The sequence below is a fragment of the Heliconius melpomene genome, chromosome 21 (assembly GCF_056956725.1).
Source record: "Heliconius melpomene rosina isolate 202511_hmr_F chromosome 21, ASM5695672v1, whole genome shotgun sequence".
Taxonomy (NCBI): Eukaryota; Metazoa; Arthropoda; class Insecta; order Lepidoptera; family Nymphalidae; genus Heliconius; species Heliconius melpomene.
Window position 1 is genome coordinate 6,570,916 of NC_140409.1, and position 27,235 is coordinate 6,598,150.

At 31.9% G+C, this 27,235-nt stretch overlaps 2 protein-coding genes across 2 annotated transcripts in view; one reads left to right on the top strand and one right to left on the bottom strand.

Moving 5' to 3' along the window:
- The window catches only part of LOC146527056 (uncharacterized), a 33,621-nt gene extending 7,506 nt beyond the window's left edge, over positions 1–26,115 (bottom strand). Inside the window, exons 1-3 of the mRNA XM_085206478.1 lie at positions 25,882–26,115; positions 8,254–8,648; positions 2,100–2,234 (exon numbers count right to left, since the gene is read on the bottom strand). Of these exons, the coding sequence (XP_085062604.1) occupies positions 2,100–2,234; positions 8,254–8,510 (392 nt within the window). The 5' untranslated portion in view covers positions 8,511–8,648; positions 25,882–26,115. The remainder of the gene's footprint in view (positions 1–2,099; positions 2,235–8,253; positions 8,649–25,881) is intronic.
- On the top strand, positions 3,569–8,061 carry LOC146527057 (uncharacterized). Its single transcript, XM_085206479.1, has 3 exons — positions 3,569–4,834; positions 7,050–7,190; positions 7,605–8,061. Exons 1-3 carry the CDS (start codon positions 4,701–4,703, stop codon positions 7,696–7,698), a joined length of 369 nt encoding a protein of 122 aa, XP_085062605.1. The 5' UTR covers positions 3,569–4,700; the 3' UTR covers positions 7,699–8,061.
- Positions 26,116–27,235: the final 1,120 nt, after the last annotated feature.

A 27,235-nucleotide genomic window follows, 5' to 3' on the forward strand; every position in this document is an offset into this window, starting at 1 on the left:
AGATATATTATTTCTAAATATTGACATTTTTTTCATATAAAATCAATTGATCCCATTACCTTCAGTAATGTCTATCCTTACGCTTTGTCTTATAAGAGCGGGGAAATGAAAATAAATTAAAGATAATCTAGAATCCTTTCCCAGGATGGGAAAGAATCTACAACCATCGCATTCACCACAAAACACAAAACGTGTTTTTCTAATAATTTTTATTTTTAGATAAAATCTACTACATAAGTATTGTAGTATATAAAATGTCCATCAATATTTTCCATTTTTTTAATTAATGTCGCTTCGGGAATATTGTATTATAATATAAAAGTATAAAAAAAAGTTAAATGCCACCATTTCTCAAAATAAAGTTACGGTAACACTTTAAACCGCTACTTTTATGCGAAATTCGCGGAAGGACCTTACGCAGTTGACATGAAGTTTGTATTGTGCTATCAGGAGATCATGAAACTTGCACTATAATTGCTCGTGGAATGTTTTGAGATGACATGGTGTTATGATAAAAAAATGTGAACATTGTTTGTAATTTCCGTATTTTTACGGCTATAGAAAATTTTGCTATTGTGTAATTTAAAACACTGTACTTACAATGAAATGTTTAATTATAAAATAATTCGTTTAAATTTAATTTTATCGTTTTAAGGCTTGGTTAACAATGGACCTAAACTAATATGGAATTAACTATTGAGCCTATTCTATGAAATTCTTTGATTACACCTATATTTTACAACGATAGTAATCGTTCAGCCTTGTATTTTAATCAAAGAAACTTTTAGGAAAATATCATTATATAAAAATACGTCGTTTGACTTTGCGTTTCTTTGTTTATGAAAAGGAACTTTTTAACTAAACGACTAAGACAACGAGTAAATTACAGAACGACTTTTAATATTCTTCTGCTGTTCGCTTGTCAGTGAGCAAGAAAACACGAGGTGAGGGAGGGCAGTCACGTATAAACATTTAGCGACAAAAAAACTGTTAGTCAAGACTAAAAGCTATGTGTAAATTTTATATAAATATTTTTTACTTTTTTGCTGGTTAAATAAACAAATCTAATATTTTCTATAACATAATACCGAAGTTACTTAAAATTATTTACGAAGTTATTAAGAATAATTATTTGAATAAAAAAATATTGTTATTTATTACCTGTTACGTAACGTGTAACTGATAGACAGTATGTACGGTTATACATTATCATAACCACAATATAAACAAAGTATCCATTTGGTATTGCAATTATAATCCAGAAATAATCCTTCCCTAAGATTAAACAATAATGGTTACAAATATGGTTTATTTTAAACCTAGAGTCTTAGACTATTTAGATTTGTAGCAATATAATATTTATATACTACTAGCGAACGCGCGCAGCTTCGCTTGCTTATTTAGGGGTGAATTCTAATAAACCACGAAACATGTGTTCAATTAAATACTTTTAAGAGTTTGAATTTCAAATTTTATAAAAATTGGTGCCAATTTAATTTTTTTTCTATACAAACTTTCAATCCCTATTGCACTCCCTTAGGGTTAAAATTTTTCAAAATCCCTTCTAAGTGGATGTCCAGATTACGAAAGTAAACATCTGTCCAAATTTCACGTTTCTACGCACAGCGGTTACGGCTATGCGTGCGTCCCCTCGTGCGTGTGCGTGTGTACCTCAGTCAGTAAGGACAAGTCCTTTTATATATATAGATTACAATACTTTTTTTAATCTTCATTGCAAACATAAAATACCTAAGAAAAATGTATCCTATCCTTATACTAATAATTTTAGGCTCTTGAATTATGTAATGTGGGACGAAATGAAAATTATGGCGTCATGCTCTTAAAAAAATATATACGATTATATTACAGTAAAAATATTAAAATTATGGAAATTAATCTAAATACATAAGATTCATAGATATATGGAACTCCATAGTATTAAATAGTTGTCATAAAAATATCTAGTTATATGTACTCACATCAGGGAAGCGTGGAAATAAAACATAATGAAAAACCTATTCAATATAAATTATTAATAATTCGCCAACTGATTCTAGTGAAAATAAATAAGACATACTCATGAAAAGAACATAACGTACTCGTCTTCGACGGGCGTATACGGGAATGCAGTTTCGTGGAACTTTGGAGGCGGGCTGCTCTCTGGTTCCTCCTGCAATGGACTTTCGTAGATCAGCGTCTCCACCATAGACCCCTTCGAACTCCCAAAGGATACCCTGCAAAATAACATATATTAATATTCTCTTAAATAAGTAGCATTTTAGTGAACAATTAACTGCACAAATTAACTTTGCTAATAATCCTAAGAACTAAGAGATATTCTTACAATACATCCGTATATGTTAAAAATTTTATAGGCCCAGTAAAAAGCTCGGTTGTGGTGAATCGCAGAACTCAATAACATGACACTACCTTATTTGCTCTAAGAATTACTAATAAGGAAACAATATTCAAATGAAGTTTTAAGGTATCATTGATTTCTTCAATGTTATCAACGAAAATTACATCAAAATCAGTGCTGTCTTTGTTATTTTTCAAAACTCATCTTTTTATTGAATACATTAAGGGGAAAAATGTAATTAGTGTTTTAGGTACCTGTAGATTAGGTTAAAGTTTAATGACTGTTTATTCGTTTATAAACTTACTTCTTATTTAGCTTAAAAGCAAATTTGAAAGCAGACTACAGTAGGTAACACACGGGAGGTACGTAAGGTTATATTGTAAATGATAAGATTTTTATTTATCGAACGTTAAATGTCGTAAAGAGATATGTTCTCCATTTCAGTATTGTAAGAACTTTCACATAGGCAGGTATATATATATAGTAGCAGGATAGCTAAACCAAATTATTGAGGAAGTAAGAGGGAAGGGTGCGAAGTTTCGTTACATAATAAAATAGTCGATATAAATTAATGGCGTAACAGTTCAAAGGTGAGCTGTAATCGATCGTTAATGTCACCTTCCACAACCCCGACCAAAGCGCTTTAATTGTCTTGCCCGATATTGCTGTTGGAATATACCTAGTGAGGTAAGTTTTAGTAGGTTTGATTAAAATTTTATCATATTTTATTCTCTTATGGCCGTAATAAATATTTGTGTTTTCAATGTAGAATATTATAATTATAAACATTAGTTTATTTTTATCTATTTCCGCATAAGTTGAACTGTTAAAATTATTACAAAAATCATTGAGTGGTAGACAGACGATGTCCAGTTTTCATCTACTTTTGTAGACATTTGTCTTAGCAGAGTAGAGAAATGAAAACCATCCGAAAAATAAAAAAAATATCAATGTGGAATAAACTTACAAGAAAAATTAGTTACGTGTACTCATATAACGTACCTACGTTATTATAACGTATACTAAATCTTTTATTTTAAGTACATTCCTATCGATTTAAAATAATATACATAATGTAGTCTACGCTACTTGTTCTATACTGAAGTACCTGTACTAGATTTTATTTAGATACAGGTACAAAAATCAAACATTTTAGTCAACCAAGAACATTAAATATAGGATATATTTTAAAAAAGTTGGCTGGTTGGAATTGTGTGAAAATATTTTATAAGCAATACTGTCAAAATTGACATTTAAATAACACTTTTATAAGGCATATTATTGTAACGAGATCTGGTGTTTTACAGAACGCTTTTCATAATATTTCTTGAAATATTTATAAAATTGCGGCTTTCTTTTTAAATCTTTTACTACTTTTAGATTTACACACCGCCAATAAAGGCTGCAACTCTGTATACTTTCTAATCGACCTGTATAGATTTTAAAGGTAAAGCAAGCACCGTCTCTAATCTTTAGCACTTATTGTATTCTATATCAGTAGTAAACCTTTTAATATTCTTTGCTGCATTCGCCCCACTTCCTTGGCTAATGCGTAGTTAATAAAGCTGTGGCAGTATTCATCTAGTCTGTAGTTTTTTTTGTTAGATAAATAGTTTGAATTAATTTTTAAATTACTAATATACCTATTATGTATTTTAAACAGTTTTAATGTAAGCTAGTGGGTTTTTTTTAAATAATTAACGACACAATATTACATTTTAAATTATTACATTTAAGATATAAAGACCGGTTTGAAATGCTAAAAATAAACGTCTGCCTAATGCTAAAACGAATACAGTGTTAGTTGTGTCCTACTCTTTATTACATCATGGTGTTTGTTACAATAGACTAAACCGCCTTGTATGGGATTTTATTACATTAGACTATAGTGCTGACTAAAATTTCTTATTACATTAGACTAAAGTGCTGACTAAAATTTCTTATTATCGTTTTTAACCTTCAAATAAACAATAAAGTCACAGTATATAAATAATATATTTTATAATTATTTCCATATTTATGTAGAAATTGGAATTAAAAATAAAATTATAAATATACTAATATTTACAATACTAAAATGTCAAATTTTTAAGAAGATTTTTTTTAATGTTGATGCATCTTTCGCATTCAACATCGTGTGTTGGTAATTGTAATTTATCCAACACTCCTCAGTCATTTAAAATCACAATTAGCATACGTTTATTTTCTACGATATCTAACATTTTTACGTGTCAGTACTTTTTAAAATATTTATTTATATAATGTTATTCAATTTAAATTTAAAATTTTGGTGCTGAAAAGTTTAAGAAATTTTCATTAGATTTTTTTTCTATTGAAAGCGATGGCGAAGGATCTGGGAGTGTCCAGATATGAACCGAACAAGGAAGCTTTCCAAGCTCGGGCGCAATGGAAGAAAGTTGATAATTGTCGAAAACAATGGATAGAGAATTGGAGCTGGTTGTTGGATGAAAGAAAGTGAGGAAGCATGTATTTTAAGAAAAATGGTAGCACGTATATTAATAAAGCGGTCAAGTTGCGGTACTTTACAAATGAACTAAGTTAACTGGGATTTTTTTTTACTGAAATACTAGTTTATCATTACTTTTAATTCTTGAATTATAAGTATTTATATAATTAAAAAAAACTTATTTTAACTCCACTTTTGACTCTTGAGTACTAACGACTCGTAACGCGACGGTTGTAGGTTCGGTCCCCACTCGAGAAAGTGAAATATTTATTTACGTTTATATTTCCATTTCTTCGCTCTGGTGTCGAGGCAAAGCGCGGCGTTGAGTTCTGCCACTCACACCACAATGCCTACAGAATTCGGCAGAAAGTGGGGAACGGAGTGTCTTAACACTGCTTGTTCTCTCTGCCTCTGTGTGCGGATACAGCGTGAAGCTGATTTATTTTGACTCTTAACTAGCATCATAGAACTAGTAAGATATTAGGTACATTATATACTTATATTAATTTATGTAACTATCTTTTACCTGCGGCTTCCCCTTCGCCTGCGTAGTCAGATGGAGATAACTAAGAGTTGTGTTTTATACATGACACATTTTAAGCACACAGTAGAATAAATAGACTATACAACGCTAACTACGTTTTACGAACGATTGAAAAAAATCTATGAATAGCTGGTTTAAGTACTTAATCAAATAAAAGTCTGTATTATGAGGAACTTGTATGTTTTTTTATATAGGCAGAGACATAGCGGGTTAATTATGACATTAGTGTCTTTATTCTGTACATCTATCTATACGTAAAAATAAAATTAAGGTGTCTGTCTGCGAGTTAAAAATAACTGTGGTTTTTTTTCAGTGAATTTAGCTGTTTACGTGATACTAGAACACACAAATAATTTTCTAAATTTTTGTCTCTCAGTTGTCCCATCTAATCTCCGGTACAGCTAAACCGATTCTAATATGACTTTCACTGAAAGATAGAAGAGATTGTGGAGCAATATATAGGCTACTTTCTATCCCGTTATTTCTGCGGGATCAGGATTTACGCGGGAATTTTGAGCATTTACACAAATAGATGTGATATTATTCTATTAAATACGACAATTTATAAAAACAAAAACAAATAACACCCCAGAAGTAAACCTTCTGTAATTTATTTAGTGTGTATCAATATAGATAAATTTACTATAATAGCCAATCGATTATCCCTAAATACAATTTAATAATATTAAATAAATAATTGTATAGTTCAAGTGGGCGAAGCCGCGGGCTGCTGATTAGTTCGTAATAAAAATAGCAAACATTATAATAATCAGGATATAGCCTACAGAGCGGAGCATTTAAAAAATTAAATAAAAAATATAGTAAAATATATATAAAAGGACTTGTCCTCACTGACTGAGGTAAGACGCACGCACAGCCGTAACCGCTCATGGTAGAAACGTGAAATTTGGATAGATGTTTACTTTCATTATCTGGACATCCACTAAGAAGGGATTTTGAAAAATTTTAACTCTAAAGGGGAGAAATAGGGGTTGAAAGTTTGTATGGAAAAATACTTAAATCGGCACCGATTTTTATAAAATTTGAAATTTAGATTTTTAAAAGCATTTAATTGAACACGTGTTTCATCGTTTTCTAGAATTCACCCCCTAAGGGTGAAAATAAGGGGTTAAAAGTTTGTATGGAAAAATATTTAAATCGCCACCGATTTTTATAAAATTTGAAATTTAGACTCTTAAAAATATTTCATTGATCACATGTTTCGTGGTTTATTAGAATTCATCCCTAATTACGCAAGCGAAGCTGCGCGCGTCCGCTAGTAAATAGATAAAATAAAATGATGTAATATATAAATATCCCACGGAGAAATATTTTGTTTTTCTTTGCTAAATTAAAATTTATTGTATAGCGATACAAACACTGCGTTGGATTAGAATTCGTTTTGGAAATTATAATCACCTCAAACAGTTTCATGCGAAACCAATGTCAAATGTTATGATAGATTCTTGCCCACGCTGCCGGGTATGACTAACGTGGTTGCCATAAAAATATTTTAAAATCCATTCGCAAAGTTTAAATATGCATTTGCAAAGTAATTGCCGATAACTAACAAAAAAATTTTAGTAAACAATAGTAATTTATATATAAAAAGTTAAAACGTTCACTATTTAAACAGCGATTCTAATTCATACTTATTAATGTATTGTTTTCGACAACAGACAAGCGCAGAATGAAGCCAACGCTGTACGTCAAGAGTTTGCTGCCGTTTTGCCACATGTCATGGTTAAATTGGAATCCACGAGATCTTTGAAGCCAGTGCCCATAACATCATCGGGCGTTATTGGATGGCTAGCAGCCAAGTTAAATCATTTTTATCAGAAAACAGTTTATATATCCTATATTCATTGCCGATGTTCTATATAAAAAAATACGAGTTATCCGCTGCATCAAAGATAGGAGAGAAAGTCAAGTGCCAAGACTCTCCGCTCTCCTATTCTTGCCCTACTACGTCACACAGCGTATTGTTGTACCAGATCGGCAAAATAGCAATAACATAAATATAAACAATATTCCGGGCGGAATTGAACTCGCATCCATCGTGTAATTCTAGTTGGACACAGTAAGAGTGCGTCGGTTTCCTTTCCTTGAATATATTTACTTGATATTACAAAACTAAAAATGTCAATTATTTATCATCATTAATTAAATTTATTTAACTGAACGTAATATAGGATATATTGTGTTTTAATAACTTAATAATTATTTTTTTTCAGGCCCGATTGCCAGCTAGAAATATACAAATCTTGGATTGAGAAAATTCCCCTGAGGCTTCCAGACGCGTGGCATGACAAAAATTATGTCGGTTAAAAAAAACAGGAAATATAGTTTATATCGATTGTTATTATAAAATAGCCACTTTCGATTATAATTTCTCCATATATTTATAAGGAAATCCATTTCAATGTTTTTGTTGACTGAGGATCAAGGACATAAAATTTTTGATGTTTTATGTACAAAGAAATCATAAAATTATTAAAATTAAAATTATTTTTATAAATAGTTTTTAGATGGTATACCCAAGCTAATGTACTTAATATCTACCTACATATATATATCTCAAAATTGACCTTAGTCGCTCTTAAAATGAAGATATTCTTATAAGTGAAATGCAAGTTTTATCTATTTATTATTATTTTTTCAATAAAATATTTCCAGAACATAAATTTGTCTTAAAAATTATGTACTTAATATAACCAAAAAAATGACCAGCATGGGTTGTTTAAACTTATGACGTTTGCAATCAGCACACACTGATGTTTGTGTCTAACTAATAAGAAACCAAAATTCCTTAGGAAATCACTAACAACAATATCTGCCAAAGCTGTTACAATATTTAAGATTTACCAATATAATTATGCTTACCTTTTTAAGGAAGTATGTTTACTACCATTGCTGAGCAGCTTATGCTTAGGTTTCTCATGGGCTCCTGTTGGTGTAGAGGAGGATATAGTAAGATCGCTTGCGAACGAACTTGTCGAGGATTCTTTCGAAATATTCGTTCTAGCCCTTCTGGCCGCTGATTCGGGACTTCCAGGGGTCCCAACTAGCTCCAAGGCTAAGCGCCCTTTTCCTGGCACCGGGGGAGGTTTCTCATCAACTGGCACCATATAGGACAGCATGGCTGCCCCTTTATTGTCCTTTACAGCATTAAATAGAAAGCAGCCAGAGTACACAACGCGCTCTTGAAGTTTTCACATTTTATGATAATTACATATTATTCGCATAATTTTTTTTATTGCTTTCTTAGCTCCAACAACCTAAAACAAAAAGCTCAAATAAGTGATTTAATAATCCCAGTCTTAAGGTCATTTTAAAAACATCGTTTCTAGAATTTTAGTGAACGGGGAGGTCAAGGCTTCATCGATTTTAATATAACTATAAGAAATACATATATGTAGATTATATATTAAAAATTATAAGTACTGTTCTTCATTAATTGTATACTTCCCTGACCCCGTGTGTGGAAGTCTTTACTAGTTGTGAGTTGACCTAAATTAGTAGATAGGCGCTGACAATTGCTACCATCGAGTCTTCCATGAGCTCCAAATTAGTTCAAATTATTTAATTATAATTTATTTCTTATTACATTTTTTATTTTATGAATAAATAATTCATTTTATAATAATAATAATAATAATAATAAATACTTTATTAAGCAAATTTCTTACAAAATCACTAGTGATTGGAGCCTCCTTTTAAGCATGTTATTGCCTGTACCAGGAGACTCCGCTCTTCCATTAACATTTAAAAAACCATAACAATGATAGATATCTTAAGTTAAAGTATATTATTTTACAATATATATTTACTTATTATAACATTTCCTATTTGTTTATATTTTTTCCTATTTCTTTTTATTTTGTTTATCTATTCCAAATTATGTTGTGTATTTGTAGCTGTTGATTATTATATAATTATAGGTGTATGTATGTATGTATATAAATATATTTAGTGTAATGCTACCTGGCATGCTCAATAAGTGCTTCAGTGTCCTCGTATGTAAGTGGAGTCAGCCATCCTTTAAGTTTCTTTTTACACTCATAATATTGCATGTGGTATATATTTATTATTTTATTTACTTTATTATACAGAAAGCTTGAACGTGACTCATATTGAATGCTAGCGAAAAAAGTTCTTGTTGCGAAGGTACGTGCTATTATTATATCTTTCCTTCTTTTATTGTTTAATTGTGGGTCATAGGGTAGGGATTTGTGTTTTTTTAAAATGACGTGCAAAAAGTATAGTTTCCTAACAGTCAGTAAGCCACTTTCTTGATACAATTGGTCCGTCGGAAACCTTACATTTTTAAAATACATAACCTTGATAAGAGCTCTTTGTGCACGTTCCAGGGTAAGAAACCTTGTTTTTAGAGCTCCTCCCCAAACGGGGATACAATAAATAAGTACGGATTGGGCTAGGGCGATATATATTTCCGACAGAATATTTCTTGTGGTTAATTTACCATTTATATCAGCTTTCGGAGCAACATGTCGCAGGGTACGAAATATAAAAATTAATTTTCTAATCCTACTCGAGACTTCTTCTAGGTGGTGATACCATGATAGGCTTTGGTCCACAATAACACCCAAATACTTTATGTTTTTGACTCTTTCTATAGTGGGACAGTTACATTTACTATTTTGCGCGTCTCCACATGTGTGTATTTTTATATAAAAATCTTTATTAGGCTGTGTTTGATTATTTATTGAGAACGAAATATATTTGGTTTTATCTGTGTTAAGTGTCAGTAGATTACTGTATAACCATTTGGTTATACGAGCCATACCTTCCTCAGCACTTTTCCTGACATTGTTCCAAGTATTGCCAGTGAAGATAATTACAGTGTCATCTGCATAGGACAGGATTTTTGTTTGTTCTATCTGCATATTGCACAGGTCGTTTATATACAATAGAAATAAGGTAGGGCCTAAAACACTTCCTTGGGGTACGCCAAACGTCACGGTAGCTTTGTTACTTATATGTTCTCCTAATTTGACCATTTGCTTCCTTCCTGTAAGATAATCTCTGAACAAAGATAGCTCCTTTCCTCTAATTCCAGCCCTTTCCAGCTTATGTACAAGGATGGGAAGAGAGACAGTATCGAAAGCTTTTTTGAGATCCAAAAATATAGACAGACACTTATTTCCTTTGTCGAGTTGATTTGTGACCATTCCAGTGAGAGCCGTTATGGCATCTTCTGTTGATTTTCCTTGTCTAAAACCAAATTGGTATGGAGATAGTATACTAAATTTATCTAAATACTTAAGTAATCTGTTATTGAGTATTTTTTCTATAATTTTGGATATTGCTGGTAACACTGAAATAGGCCTATAGTTGCTTATGTCATCTCTCTTCCCTCCCTTGTATACTGGAGTTATCAGGGAACATTTTAACGGAGCTGGAAAAACACCAGTTCTAAAACAGAGATTTGTTAAGTGAGTAATAATAGGAATTATTTCCTTTTTTATATGTTTTAGAAATTTAGTGGAAATTTTATCCCAACCAGGGGCACTATCAGATTTGAGATTTGTCAGGATTCTATTTACTTCTGCTATATCAGTTTCCATAATAACAAACGACTGTGATTGGGTTGGAATTGCTTTTAACTGGTTTTTATAGTTATTGTCCATATTAGGATTAATTTTTTGAGCAAGGTCTCTTCCTATATTCACAAAATACTCATTAATTGCATTGACTGATTTCATTGGTGTTGGTTTGATATTTATTAGTTCCATATTTTGACTTTTGTTATTATTTGTATATGTTATATTTTTTATGTTTCTCCAAAGTAGCTTATTATCTTTCATAGCCTCAGTTAACGATTGTCTTTCATGCTCTCTTTTCATTTTTTTAATTAAGTTGTTACAAAAATTTCTATATCGCGTGTATATAACTTTCTTTACATTATCCTGTGGGTCTTTTTTAAAATCTTTCTGTAATTTGTTACGATTATTAATACATCTTAAGATTCCAGGTGTAATCCATGGCTTAAGTATTCGTTTACTTTTTGGAATTTGTCGAATCGTAGTATTCTCTATAATAGCCTTATTTAGTTTATTTATTAAACATTCCGTTACTAGAGTTGGGTCGTTACACAAAAGTAATTCAGTTAGATGTTGTTCCTGTAAATACATTAGCGCTTTATCAAAATTGACAGTAGTGCATGTTCTTTTTATAGAATTAGCAGGTTTTTGCTTAGATAGTACTAACATTATAGAATAATGGTCGGTAATAGTACTTTGTAAAACAGCTATGAACGCTTCAAATTTCTTTTTATTAAACTTCATCATAAAATGATCTAAACAATTTTTATTTCTAGTTGGTAGCGTATGTCCAGGTAAAATACCATACGTTGACAACATATTAACGTAGTTACTTCTATTATTATATTCATATGTTTGTTCTCTATCTTTAATTATTAAATTTATATTAATGTCTCCTGTAATAATTATATTTTCCGATTTGATAGTCTCCAGGTACATATTCAAGGAATTTATAAAGCTTTCAGCATTTGTATTAGAGGGTGAACGATAGATGCATACAATTATATTATTTAAGACCTCCACTTCAAGACAGGATGCTTGAGAAAGTCTAATTTCTTTGACATTCGATTTTAATGTATTTTTTACATAAACCACAACTCCGTCATTCTGATTTAACTGATAAGTAGTTGCATATAAATTATAATTTCTAAGTTGGGGTAAAGTCTTATCAGGAGTTAGCCGACACTCAGTAAGAGCAATTATATCTACATCAAAAGATAAAGAACCCAAATTAACTATAAAGTCATCAAAATTACAATATATACTCCTAATGTTCTGTGAAATTATTGTTAAGTCGCTTTTATTTACCTGTACATATTTTGATAGATTACAATAGTCACATTCAACACTTCGCGCTAGCGTAAATTCGTCTATTTCGTTTAAAGTTTCTTTATTATTATCCATTACGTAAAGTGAAAGTGCTAATAAGAAGGCGTAAAATTGATAAGTTTATTTTAAAATAATCAAACCATTTGAAGAAACATGCGTGATGAGAGTATGGTGAAGGTGTATAACTTTTACAGCATTCATATACAAAGCTATGTATGTTTTTGGGCAAGTAAGTAATTTGGAAACAGAGGCGTAATCTAACATTGAGAATAAAGTGTAAATTACAATTTTTGAGAAAAAATACAAGCACAATTTTACGGCAAATATAATATAAAGATAAGATAATAAACAAACACAAGTTAAGTAAAGGAAGCAAGTGCATTAGGAACGATATACCATATATTATTGAGTTATCTTTGAATAGTCAAATCAGCTGCAAAGTTTGGAGTTTCCCATTTAGAAGTTGATGTATTTGGCTTTCATTTTTGATTGATATAATCGGCGTGTGTTCATTTTCTCGCACGTATACTTTACCGTAAGCAGTCCAACAAAACTTGAAATTTTTAGTTCTCGTCAAGTCTCTGGCCAGGAAGTAGAGGCGCGCCGCTTTTACAGTTAAATGTTCAGCCAAATATACCGGGACATCTTCTTGAATGCTGCATCCCAGGTGCCTGGCACAGAGCTTGCTTTTATGTTTGATGTTGAACGACTTTGCCATCTTTAAAAGGTCATTTTTAAGTAAAGTTGAATTAGTTTCAATGATAATTGGCGGCGATTTATTTTCGGCTGATCTTGGTTTGACTCTATATATGTCTTTAATATCTGACTTAGTTATGTTGCAGTCCACAGTTTTCGAGAGGCTCAGGACCATCCCTATGAGATCATCTTTATTTTCGCTTGGTTTTTTAGGAACATTTTTAATTTCAAAGCTAGACTTTCTGCTATTCATTTGTAATTCCTCAATCTTATCTTCTAGCATCGTAATATGATTTCGATCCTGTTTTGCTTGAGTTTCTAGTTCTATTATTCTTTGCTTAAACTCTTCATTTTGAGCAGCAAGATACGAAACCGAATTTTCTATATTATAATTTGACTGTTGAATATCTTTTAAAATAGAATTAACTTTTCTAAGCTCGTCAGCCTGTTTGGCCACAGAAGATGTCATCAGTTTACGCATTTCTTTCAGTTCTGTAAAAACATCTAATTGATTGGAAGCAGAGTCTTCCATCTGGGCTCTAAATCTCTTATTCCGTTGGAAAACAAAGCTCGGTGGTGTAATAGTCAAGTCGGTGTCAGAGGCAGATTTGTTAAGAGTAGTTTCCGTATCCATCGGGTTATCAAGACGTCTGTGAGTTTCAAAATCCGTCAATGATGACGCCGGCAAATTTAGTTCAGCGCAGGGCGCCTTACCGGTGTCTGCAGGCAATGTCGCATGCGATGGTGGCGTTCGTTTGAGTGGCATTTCGTAGACTATGTACCAGGGCAGCAGTCACGTATAGTTGCAAAAGTGAAAGGATTGCTTCGCAAGGACGGAGGTCTACCTAATATGGTGGCAATCGACGTTTCCATACAAAAGTTCTTTCCGTCCAGTTTAAGCAGATCTCTGTACACTTAAGCTTTTTATTAGTTGAATTCGCTCACTGTTAGAAGTTGCACTCCGCCCACGGCTGTGTGGTTGGTCGCCTTTGCGCAACAGGTGGGCAGTTGCTGCTGTTGATGACGGATGGATCCTCAGGTAGTCATCTCTTCGCATGTATGCACTCCTATTATTTATACTCGACTTTTCTTACGCGAATTCACTATTTATTACAAAATGAAACGAACCGCGGATTACTGGTAAACACATCTGAACTCCTCAGAGGTCCGGGCGAAAGAGGGAGATTTTATGAGTTATGAACGTATGTTCACGGCAAATTTCAGCTTTCTCTATCACGGAATAGTTTAATAATTTACTACGGAATAATTTACATGATTGTATTAGTCAAAAAATTTAAATTACTTAAGTCAAATTACCTTTGTGGAAGAAAGTGCTATCATTTGCAAAATTTAAAAGCTAATATATTATAAGGAAAATTTGCTTATTAGAATAATTACAGAGTTCCGTGTGAAGATTTAATTGGTTGAAAAATAGGACCTGACTTTTAATCCTAATTAAACTATCTATTGAGCTTGTTTTTCTTTTTAGTTTTACACATTGAGTTTTTTCTTTTTTTTTGATATAGTTCAATTTTTTTTTTCATTTAATTTCATATGAATGATTGTCTCTGTGGAATATTTTTATTATTGTCATTTCTTTTAGTGACGACGGCAGTGCTATGACTCTAAATCGATTGACGTAAGAATCATCAAAACAGGTCAATTCGTTTGTTCTCTACAACGCTACATAGAAACAAACAAACGTACATACAATGTATATTAATAAGATAAAAAAAATTACCCTCATTTGCAGTCGTGTAAAACCAGTACTAACTTTTAGTACTATAATAGATAATTCGATAAAGATATCAATGAACATAATATAATATTATAAATTAAATTTTTCTTATTTCTTTACTGCTGTATATACCTAATTAGAAAGTTTATACAAGAGAAAAGATTGTAATAAAGATTGGATTTAAGGATATTTTAACGAAATGTTAAGTTTTTCATTTTCTCTTTCTTTTAATCTAATTAAAATTTAGATATAATAGATATTTGATTATTGCAGTGGTTTGGTCCTGTGTACGCAAAATAACTGCCAGGATATAGAGAAAACACAAGTAAGATTGGCACTGTTAACTTTACTTACGTTCTTTCTAGAAATAAATGCTTTTATATGCTAATTATAAATTATAAACATTAATACAATAATGTTTAAAGTTCCTACGACGAGGTCTTATATAAATAGTTTTAGGTTTTTATTGTCTTTTAAAATGTGAATACTTAACGCGACCATTTTTTTATCAGGTCAAATCAAATTTAAAGTGGGGACCCTGTGTCTTAACACTTGGTTCCCTCTGTCTACCCTGCTGTGTGCGGGAAACAGCGTGAAGCTGATTTGATTTTATTTAATTATTGCGTTTAAAAACGACATTTGACTATTTCATACACGACTGTTTACTTTGGTTTTTTGTGTACCATGCTTTTGTTGTTTAAGGGTGTTCTTATTATTTTTACATTTACTTTTGTTTTCAACGTCCCGGTGCCGTCTTCAGAAACACCAGGACACGCACGCGAAAAACGGGACGTTTGATCGCATTATGGATTCTATTTTCATTCTATTAATTCTAAGCCATTTTTTACATACTCTAGGCATTATTTTATTAAACTCTATGTATTTATAGTCTTATGCAAACACGTTTACACAGTGAACGGACTTCGAAATTCATTTTCATTCATGACCTTGAAATTTGAATATAAGGGTCTAGGTGATGATACAACTAACGGATGGCGGTCGTTAGCGATGCAGTAGTTCTATCATGTTTAGTTTAGGTTTGTTAAAACCATCGATCCTTGGTATTTCGTTTTATATTATATTTTTCATTTTAAATAGCTAAGGAACTAGGAGTGAATTAAATTTGACACATCCCTTAAATTTATGTATGTGTGTATATATTTTGTTTTTGTCAATATCTTGATTAATTTTCATGTGTAATATATGTACGACAAATATGGCTATGTTTATTAATTTATTTCTATTTTAATATTTTTTTGGTCATTAACGACGCGCACTTCTTGAAATTGAGAATTTTAATAATAAAAATATTATCATGAAAAAAAGCCACGAAAAAAATACATGACCTTGCCGTATTGGCTGTATAATGTGTGCTCTATTTTAATATTCTTCATCTAAAATAAACATTAACATAATCTACTGACAATGTCTTTTTATGTTACATAAGTAGTCCATTTATCAAAGAAAGGCTAAACGCTATACCTATTACTTCATATTAACAGCTTCGATGTTTCCCACTGGCTGCGGTCGGTCATTTACTGATCCCCTAGAAAGCGTCACACAACTCTTAGTTACTTCCATTGGACCATGCGGGCGGAGTCGCAGTAGAAGCTAGTATTTATTATAAACTAATGCTAGATTAAATGATATTATCAATTTGAAAAAAAATGACGTCATGTTGCAAGCGATTTGGCGCTAACACAAATCTCCCAAAGATTGGTTGCGTGGGCGCTAACCTAAATATAGCTTCTGTCTAAATAATAACAATTTAAAACTCAAATCAATATGACGATGAGATAAGGAATCCCGAATTCATTTATCTACCTGTTTAAAACAAACTTGTGTTATTAATAACTAGGTCCTATACTCGTAAATAGATTTGACCTATCTAAGTCGGTTTTTAGCGTTCTGTATCTCAAAAGGAAAACACGGAACCCTTTACTATTATAAAATTAAATCGGCTTCACTGTATCCCGTACACAGCAGAGTAGACAGAGGGAACCTAGTTTTAAGATACTCCGTTCCCCACTTTCCACTGATTTTTCAAAAATATAAATAAATAATCTTTCGTTCCCTCGAGTGGGGATCGAACCCACAATTGTCGAGTTACAGTGACACCCTTGTGCCCCTGTGAATCGACGGCCACGGAGGCCGATGTTAAAATTTATCTTGAGATCGCGTAGAGGTATCAAGCTGAAATTAATATTAAATACTGAGGTCTATAGTCTCTTGGAGCACAGAAAAAAATAAGCTTTTTAGTTAATCCAATCAAAGGATACGAGCATTCGCCGCGTAATCAAACCTATAGGGTACCTTCAGCATCCCGTGGGCCTACAGTTATGAAATTTGGCAAGAAGTGAGAACTTGCAATATAAATAAAACAAAAAATCCGAATATGGAAATTTATATTTATGTTACACATAAATATCATTAGAAACTTATAATTATCTTTCATTTCATCCAAAATGTGTGCAGTCGCGCTCAAACTTAAATTCGTCAACTTTTATAAATTGCACTTCCCGTTGACCTACCATCCTGAAAACCTCGGTGGAAGAGTCCGACGCGCATTTGATCACCTTTTTACCTTTTAGCTACTCTGTGATAATTCTTGTGATAATTCCACATTCTATATATTTAATATTAAATCAAATCAGCTTCACGCTGTATCCCGCACACAGCAGGGTCGGCAGAAGGAACCTAGTGTTAAGACATTCCGTTCCCATTTTCCGCCGACTTTGCATGTTGAGTGGCGGAACTCACTCACTTTGCTTTGTTACCTGAGCGAAGAAATGAAAATATAATTTCTTCGAGTAACAATCGAACCCACACCTATCGTGTCGTTTGCAGTCGCACGCACGTGCCTCAGCGCCATTCTTTGGCCTAATTTTAGTAGTTTCATTCCAAAATATATATTTTTAGATGCACAATGGATCATTCCATATAGTATAGTAAAAAATATTGAATGACCTCACATATTCTTATGGTCCTGAAAGGATTAAGAATAGGAAGAATGATTACGAGATTCCTTTAATATTTTTTTTATTCCACATATAGGCCTTAAAAGTTAACTGTTTGCTCCATATAATTATGTACTACCGTTAAAGAGCAACGTGCCTTAGCATGCAGTTGATATTACAGTCTTACGGGAAATAGGAATGACAATATAATAATATTTCTTGGGCAAGGAAAGGTCAATCACTCGTAGGTAATGAAATGATTTGAATACTTAATTACTAATTTCGTAGAAATTCGATTAAATATTCTTAGTTACTTATAATAATTAATTTATAATTTGTATAAGGCATATTAAAATTAATTACCAAGGTAGACGGTAGCTTGTCGAGCTAAGTTTAGACCAATAAATTGACACATAGGACATGTGTAACACTCAGAATCAATTAAACTTATGATAATATGCTAATGCTTAATTAATCAAATGTTTTAAGTCCGCTAAAATCTCTTCTGAAACTAAACGATTAAACAAAAAACCGAGAATGAGATAGTTAATCCAAATGGCCAAATCATAATAAAATTGTAGTTTAACATACTATGAACTAATTGAATTAGGTTAAGAGGTTTATTTAGACGCCATCTTAGATTTTTACATATCGATTATAAATTTCAAACTGAAACTACATTATTATAAAATAAAACATTATATAAATATTGAAAATCAGAAAGAAATTTTACTAAGTAATTTGTTAACATTATTTGCTTTATAATTATACTAAAAATAATTTTAGCCCTCTTGTTTTTCGTGTCGACGCTTAGACCGTTCACATTGTATTTCGCGAGTAGTTATACTTAGTTACCTAAGTCAATTTACAAAGAAATATTCGATATCGCTTTATCAATATTATAACAGCAAACTTTCAAAAATATATTCAATGGAGAACATTTATTTATTATGATTAGTACTATAGAACGATTATAGGTCATAGTATGAAGTAGGAATACGTATTCAGTTTATGTATTTTTAAAATATAAATAGAATTGGCGGCCAATAACGTTTGCAGCTATTGAGATAATATAAAGTGAATTCACGCACCTAGCTTCTATTATGATGATATGGACTTAAAATAGTATCCTCAATAATATTTAGATATTGTATTACCTTAGGATGCTACTAAGCTAAGGTATACCTAGCGGGGGTTAAGCTCTGATAACTGTGTGTGAATGAGGGTTTTCTACCACTAGCGGAACCCACCAGCTCACCACCGGGGCAGAGGGCCCCACCTAGGGGACACAAGACAATAAAATTAGTAGATATATTTTTTAACGATTTTCTTTAAATCGGCGTCGATTTTTATAAAATTTAAATTTAGACTATTAAAAATATTCCATTAACCACGTGTTTTGTGGTTTTATAGAATTCACTCCCTAAATTGAAGATAATTTCATAAACATACTTAATAAATATTCGTATAATTGAAGCGGGCGAAGCCACCCAGGTCGGCTAGTCTAGTAGTATATTTAGTTATTTCTAATATATATATTGTATACAGGCTATCAATGCAATAACGTTTAGGCGATAGGTATTAAAAAGTTTGTTAAAATTCTAATTTAACAAAGAAGATTGCAATCTGACACTTTATAATCTACGCTATAATTTCAACACGACTCAGTTCACTTCTCTCATAGACGTGGGAAAGATGGCAACTGTTCCGTTTCGATAAGCTTAACTTGTATGCAGAAATGCATTCACTCAGGTACATAAGTAAACTTTTAATTTAAAACAAACAGTAATTCAAAAGTTTATTTTTACAATTACTTCTTCATATTTTCTTACTAGAGTCTTAAGAGAAAGGCTAGAATGGCTTACAAACAGTCCCTTTAAACGAAACGTATTTTAGGATATGCCAACGAATGAGAAAGTGTTAACTATCACTGCTGTTTAAAAAATAAGGTTGAATTTAAATATTTTACTACAATAGTATTATATATATTTTAAATACTCTAAAATCATAATATCTATATATATATAACGGCGAAAATAGAAGTGAGGTATTAGTACAGTCTAACTTAAGATTTTCTAACTGAAGACATAATGGCGAGTCGAGATCGTGAGCAAAAATCAAACAGATGTTGTCGTTGTTATTTCGTAAAATTATAGATTTGTTTTTAATGTGAAAGTTTATAACTCTACCTAGTCGCTTCCACGCTATACATACTGAGCCAAAGGAAATAAAGATATTCTTATTGTTCTGTTTTTGACTTTATATCTAACTCGCCATTCTTATTTCTTACCAAAACGGGGAAATAAAAATAGTTAGTGTAATAATTTCTCAGTGTAACTTTTCTCATAATATTGAAGTTCTGCATTATCTTTAAAATGGATGTAAGTAATATAGAATGGAATGCCTTAACACTGGGAGCTGAAAATCCGCTTTACATCTTCTTGTTTATTCTGAAGAGCTTGTCTGTTTGTAATTCACCTATTTGGGTTAAAATATTTTCATTATAACGATTACAAGCTTACAATTTTTTTTATAAGATTGCAATGAGATTCCTTGTTGTTTGTTAAAACACGTACAAATAAACAATCGAAAACATAACTAACTAAACACTCAAAACTGTATTCAAGTACACAATAGCAAAATAGTATATCTTTTCATCTATCAAACAAATTTTAAGCACAAAACGTTAAATGCAAAATCTTTTTTTCTTTTAGTCAAATTGGAATTGCATTTAGTAAGTAAAAAAAACTCAACGATGTTCTACGAAGACAGAATCAGTTATGTTTCAGGAAGATCAGAACGAACCTAATATTTGTAATGCAAATAGAATGGTCATCGCTGCATGTGAATCAAATTTAGAAGATAAAATAAAATACGCAAGCATGACTATTTTTATAAAAACTTAAGACGGTATGTAGTGTTATAAAAATACGATAATTAAAGAGTATCCGTGCTAAGATATTCAGGTAGAGATACAACTCATGGACTTGAATGTGAATATAAACTAAGGCTTTTTTTTCAGAATTTCTCTTAACCTTCTCCTTGTTAAATCCACAAATCAAAATCAGGAGGGAGTTCCATTTTTAGGGTTCCACCCCTCCCATTTATCTCAAGATCGCGGAGAGATATCAAGCTGGAATTAATATTATATATTCTTGACCCTTGGAGCACAGAAATAATTAAGCTCCTAAGTTAACGCATTCAAAAAAATACAAGAATTTATGCACCATTTTTGCAGCATTTGGTATTAGGTTCCCCGCATAATCAAACTCTACAGGATATTTCTCTTGGCTCGATAGTTATAAAATTGGGCACAGTGTGAAAAATTATAATACAAATAAACGAAAATTTAACTTATTTCATTAAAAACTATATTAAAAACTTATATAATATTAAGTTTATCTATTTTTATAAGTTGTACTACCCATTGATGTACCATCCTAAAACCTGGCACGGAACCCCTTGGTAGGCAAGTCCAACTCACACTTGACCTGTCTTATTTGTGTTTACTAAATCTACGAATCAGGGAGAATGTATTTATCTTGAGTTTATACAATTACAATTTTTACTTCAATTATATTAATTAAATAGAAATATAGTTAATATTTAATAAACAAACGCGTAAGCAAAGGTATCTGTTTAACATTTTACTAAACAAATAATACATTTTAAATCTTACAAGTGCAATCTTTTACCTCGAATGCTTCTCAGATATCGATTTATCAAGCCGTTGTACTGTTGTTTACATTTCCAATTTCAATATAAGAATTCTCATTTAAAATGCTTAATAACCGTGTGTAAATATAATTGAACCTAGGATTGCTTGCGTGTCGGTATGCGCCATGGAATTGTTCCTAACTGGTACTCTTACATGGTCAATGTTACTACTTTGGCATCTACGAAAGATAGATAAAGATAGAGTGTGTTAGTATGTCGTTGGGTCCTGTGGAACAGTTTTTTCTTGTTGCACTAATCTCTTGTGAGTCCACCATTGAGCTCATCATTGATATTATTTATTTAAAAGGCGGAAAGATTTGGCGCACCTCTATGACGTGGGATGGGCACCCTCCTATTGTCGGCCATACACTCTTTGTTGTGTTTGTCAGAGTGACATCATCCACAAGGACGCGATGTTATGCATTTCTAGCATGATCTAATTATACTTTGGGATGACTGGGCATTAAACGCCGTTACATACTGTATTGCGTAAATAAAACGTTCCCACTACAAATATTAATTTCCAAGCGCACAAATATTTTAAGAAATATAACTGTATTACTATCGTTACAACGAAATCTTAATAGTTACTCTTTGAAAAGACAAGAATAACTGTTCTAGAAACGTCAAAGAACATCTTAAAAGTCGTGCCTAATCTATTATGTATAGTAACAAAGCTTTAGATTCTTCTCGTCAACTCCGTAAAGCAACTTTCCAATCCAACGAAACGATCAATTCCAATTTAGAAATCATTTCTAAGATTTGAACTGTAAATTTCAACCTCTGAAAACATATTTTAAGCGATAAATATTTAATTTCTTCGATACACGTTGTATGAATGTCTAAAAAATAATAAGATTTATTCAAAGTTCAATAAATATAATATTAATTGGTATTTATTATGTATATGGTGCAAACAATGATATTGGTATTTTAAAATATATAAATGCACAAAATCTGTCATATTGCGGAATACATTTAGTAGCTCAATTCGCGTAGAGGTCGTAGAGAATAGAAATAAATGAATAAAATAGCTAAAGATGATATTTGATATTCATTTTGTTAAGGTTATATATAGACATATTTTAGATTACTTATCATTTAAAAAAATAAAATTTTAATATATTTTAAACCAGAGGACGCCCGCGACTGCCACTTGTAAGCACCGAAAGTAGGCCCAAATTGTAACAGCTTCCTATAAGTGGAGGTACATTCCTAATGATGAACACCATTTAAGGTTCTAGTTCCATATCACATTAACTACATGTTCCTAATTTATTCATTCACGTTAAGGCACCATTTTTATAGTTAATTTATAAAAAAAAAACTATTGCTTATGTTTTGGAATTAAAAAATACCTGAATGAGGTATATTTTTAATTTTTAGAAGGTAATGCTCATCATGCTCAAAACATTTGCTAAGGCATCATTTCCTTCTTTATAATTTAGTTGGTCTATTTTGTTTCTCTAGCAGATATTTTAGTTTTTAAAAATAATTGAGACGTAACATGGTGTTAAATTATATGAAAAATCTTCGTTCTCATATATACTATAAAAATATTTTTTTATTTTATATGCTTCATTTGTATTTGAAATTGTATTATTTCATGATGGTGTGTTGAATAGTTAAAGCAGAAAAGGGTGATGAAAATGATTTCTTAACTACCTTACAATGACATTTTTTTTTTATTTGGTTTGTACGACCGACTACAATTATTTATTATGTTAACCAATGTTTCCATGTAAGTGGCCTATGTGTTTTTAATGATAATAAATATCTTTAACCGTTATTTTTTACTCTACCTAAAAAAATTTCAATGACTAACAGGAAGAAGTTCTCCTTTGCAAACAAGGATCTTGGATTAAAATCCACACAGAAACTCAACGATGAAAGCTGTTTACCACACTAGCATCAACATTTACGAATCCATATTTATTCTAACAATATTATTATTATATTTTTTTATTAAATTAATCCATATGTTTTGCTTTAGGTATAATATTTAATTTAAAATATACAATTAGTTTTAAAAAAAGAATAATAAAAATATGTTATTACAATTTGTCATAGTCATAGAATAATATTTTGAATTTAAGTCGAAATGTTTTAGTTTACTTTTGATCCAACAAGGAATCTGTCAACACGTCGTATATTTTATAATATTAATAGCTGTTTATAATAATCCACCACGTACAACAGAGTAACCGCTAGTGTAAAGTAGGTGTCACTAATATTAATGTCAATAACGCTCGACCGCCACTCCGCACCATAATAAAATGTTATAGAAAAACAAGATTATTTGCCAATGTTTGAAGTTCAGAAGAACTCGGCTCTTTGAAAGGATTTCATAGGGTCACATGTCAACTGCATTACATAATTATTATATTCATAGAGACCCCTTCTACACGAATGATTACTGTTATTTTAAGCATAGATAAATAAACTATATAAATCAGCTTCACGTTATCTCGCACATAGCAGGGTAGGCAGAGGGAACCTGTTGTTAAGACATTTCGTTTCACACTTTTCGCCGAACTCTGGAGGCATATGAAAATATAAACTTCCATTCAAATAGATATAAATATTTCGAGTGGCTATCGAACCCGCTAAAATTGCGTTAACAGCCACACTTTGTGCTTTTGCGCCCTGACGTAGATAAATACTTTTTTATGAAATCATGTGTAAATTAATATCGTAGGTAGTCGGTACCTACTATTTTCCAAAGATCAATCAATAAATAATAGAATTAGTAGTGTATTACGTATAGATATCGTTTATGGCTATAAGAAGGTAGGTATGTGATGACACAATAAAAATGACCTTGTGGCTTTTACAAGGTTATATATATTATTATTAAAAATCAATGAAAATTGTATTTATGGTCAACAAATTAAATAAATTTAGAACCAATATTATTGATACACAATTATGTATAAAAATCGATTGATGCTTTAAAGATTAATTTTATCGATATGGCATGACACACGTGAAAAATTACTTTAAAGTTAATGATTATATTTTTTTTTCACAAATCATATGCATTAAATGAGGAAACTAGAATGCACCTAGTCATGTAGTGCAACTTCTCTGCTTTTATAAGTGATGTAGGAAAGTTAAACGACTACAGTCCCACAGTTTCTCGAAATAAATAGGTTTAGATTAATTTAAAATTTTTCTCAGATTCATTTGTGGGATTTGAATCTTTTGTGTGTAAACCATATGTAACCCAACAGTACCATTGGCGTCATTATATAAATAGGCTTGTTTAGTAACCTTATTATTTAAAAAAAGTTTATAATTAAAGAAGCCCTAAAATCGTACAATATTCGTGTCGACGATCTACTTTCACTCCACAAGTACTTAGCATATATGTACCATAGAATCTCAATTGCATTTTATAAATCAATCAAAAGGTAAAACCTATAAAAAAATATTTAGTGAATGTTTTATGACAATGTTTGTAATATTCATTGATTGATTTATCGATAATAAAAAAAAATCCGAGTCGAATTTTAGCTCTACAATGTTCGACTGAGAAGTTCAACAAAAACAGGATGTCCACGTTTAACTAGTCTACTGTCTCAAACATTACGGCACAGCGTAGGAAAATGTACATTTCCTGTCTACTACCATCGCACCTACAATTTGTTCAGCGTGGAACTCCGCAACACCGATACAATGTCATTAATGTTACTTTGACGTAGCTGACAACTTTACATAATGACACCAGTGATATAGTAGTCGCGATACAGATTATTAATTTCAAGATGACAAGACCTTGTTATGTACATCCTTATCAGTTTTTGTTTTAATAGCTTTTAACATGTTACTAATGTTATTTGTTTTTATTTCCACCCATGACCATTTCTGACCATTAATTCACTACGCGCTTAAATTATATATAAAATTATATATAAAGTATAAATTAGCGCGGCGGTGAGTTCCGCCACTCAAAATTCGGCGGAAAATCGGGAACGTAAGTGTCTTAATAAGATAGCAGTGTCTGAACTCTAGGTTCCCGGTTCACTTTGCTTACCCTGCTACTTATGTGCGGAATATAAAAAAATTACAACAATTCGACGTATCTACATATATGCTTGATAGACAAATTCGATTTAAACATAAACATAATATGTACATAGATTGAAACTAGGTGATAACTTGCGTAATTCACTGCAGGTTCTGCCGATGCAGCTAATAAGTAATAAGTAAACTCTACACATATTAGGCACCAAAGCCGATGTTGTTTGCGTTTGCTCTCTTATAAAATATCAGTTAAGAAAAGAGATTTAATATTTTCTTATTAGTGAAATAAAATTTTATATGGATTAAATATTTGCAATACCTAACAGCGTACATGAAACATATATTTACAACCAGGCTGTGAAAACTTCCACTTCAGGTATTATTTCTAAATATAACACACAGTAATCATATTAATGTATTTATGTAATAAGTTTAATGATGCTTGCATCGCAAATCTATCATTCGTAAAGGTGTGCATACATACGTGCACAGGGTCCGAGAGAAGAGATCAGCCGCAGGTATACAGGACCAGCTTCCCGAAGTCGGCAACTCGCAAACGTATCAAAAACCAGAGAGACGAAATAAATGCGGCCGGCTGTTTATAAACATTGGTAGAGCCGACGGGATGCGATCAATACCACGGCGGGCGGCGGGCGGCGGGCGGTGCTGCACGGTGCTGCACGGTGCACCGGCGCGCGGGAGCAGCAACACGGACGTACTGCACCGGCCGGCTGGCGGCGGCGTGTGTGCGGCGTGCCCACTGCGCCGCCCTGGCCGTTACGTCACGCAACTCTGACAGCTGCCGTCAGCCGTCACGCGCGGCGCCACCGGCGTTTTGCAACCGCGCCGATCGATACACGCTCATGCAGCCGCTGCTTGGGTACCTCTACCAGACTTTCATACTCTACTCTTACAATATACAGTATACAACATTACATACTAGTTAAATAACAGTATATTTTCCACAAGGCTCTTTATTTTGTTTATTTTATGCAATGACGCAACGTCCTCCTTTATAAACCAACTCACACTAATATGTAGTTCCCGCAAAGATACAATTTGTATTACGTAGGTACTATTTTAGTTGAGCCAAAATAATGAAACTGGTTAATTTGTAAGACGGTAAGAACTCAGTAGGTTTCCAAAAATGGTCGTTGAAACTTGAAAGTCATACGCATGAATGGTCAAACAAAGGTAGCTTCTCCAGATATTTAACTTTTTGATGGAGGACTATTTTCTAAATTGTCAATTGCTCTTTTGCATTAGACAATAATAAAAACAAATAGTAGTCTTTTGCTTTTTGGCTAATAGAATCACAAAAAATATTCTACAGAAAAGAGAGTGTCATCGATAAGTGTTTGAAATTCCTTTCATTATCTATGACTATATGACTGCGACAACTTAAATAAAATAATAATTAACACTACTAGGTAGGCGGGATGTTTTTCACACTGGTAAATGTATTTTACGCAGACCGCTCGTGCGCTAAGTAACCGTAGTGGGACTCATGAAAAGACCCTGATATTATCCACTAAAAACCCCTCGTCACTGTTTCATATAATTACAACGCCTCAGTGCAAGACGTCTCTTGCCGTGCGGGCCACCGTCGCCTTCACTGGCTATATCAAAAAATATTCATCGGCATTACAATAATTAAAATTACCTTGTAAAGAAAAGGAAAATTTCACATATCCAAAAATAAGGATTATTATTATACTATTCTCATTTCAGTAGCTATACCTATAGATGACGATGACGAACCGTAGCAAGCGTGACTGATGAATCCCATAATGCAAGACCAATTAAATAATTATGATATACTTAAATAAAAGGCTATA

What these genes read in the sequence shown, in the direction of transcription:
- LOC146527057 (XM_085206479.1), top strand. Translation starts at nt 4,701, where the DNA reads ATGGCGAAGGATCTGGGAGTGTCCAGATATGAACCGAACAAGGAAGCT. An exon ending in TGGTTGTTGGATGAAAGAAA is followed by an intron (nt 4,835 to 7,049) that starts GTGAGGAAGCAT and finishes TTTCGACAACAG; the next exon opens with ACAAGCGCAGAATGAAGCCA. An exon ending in ATTGGATGGCTAGCAGCCAA is followed by an intron (nt 7,191 to 7,604) that starts GTTAAATCATTT and finishes ATTTTTTTTCAG; the next exon opens with GCCCGATTGCCAGCTAGAAA.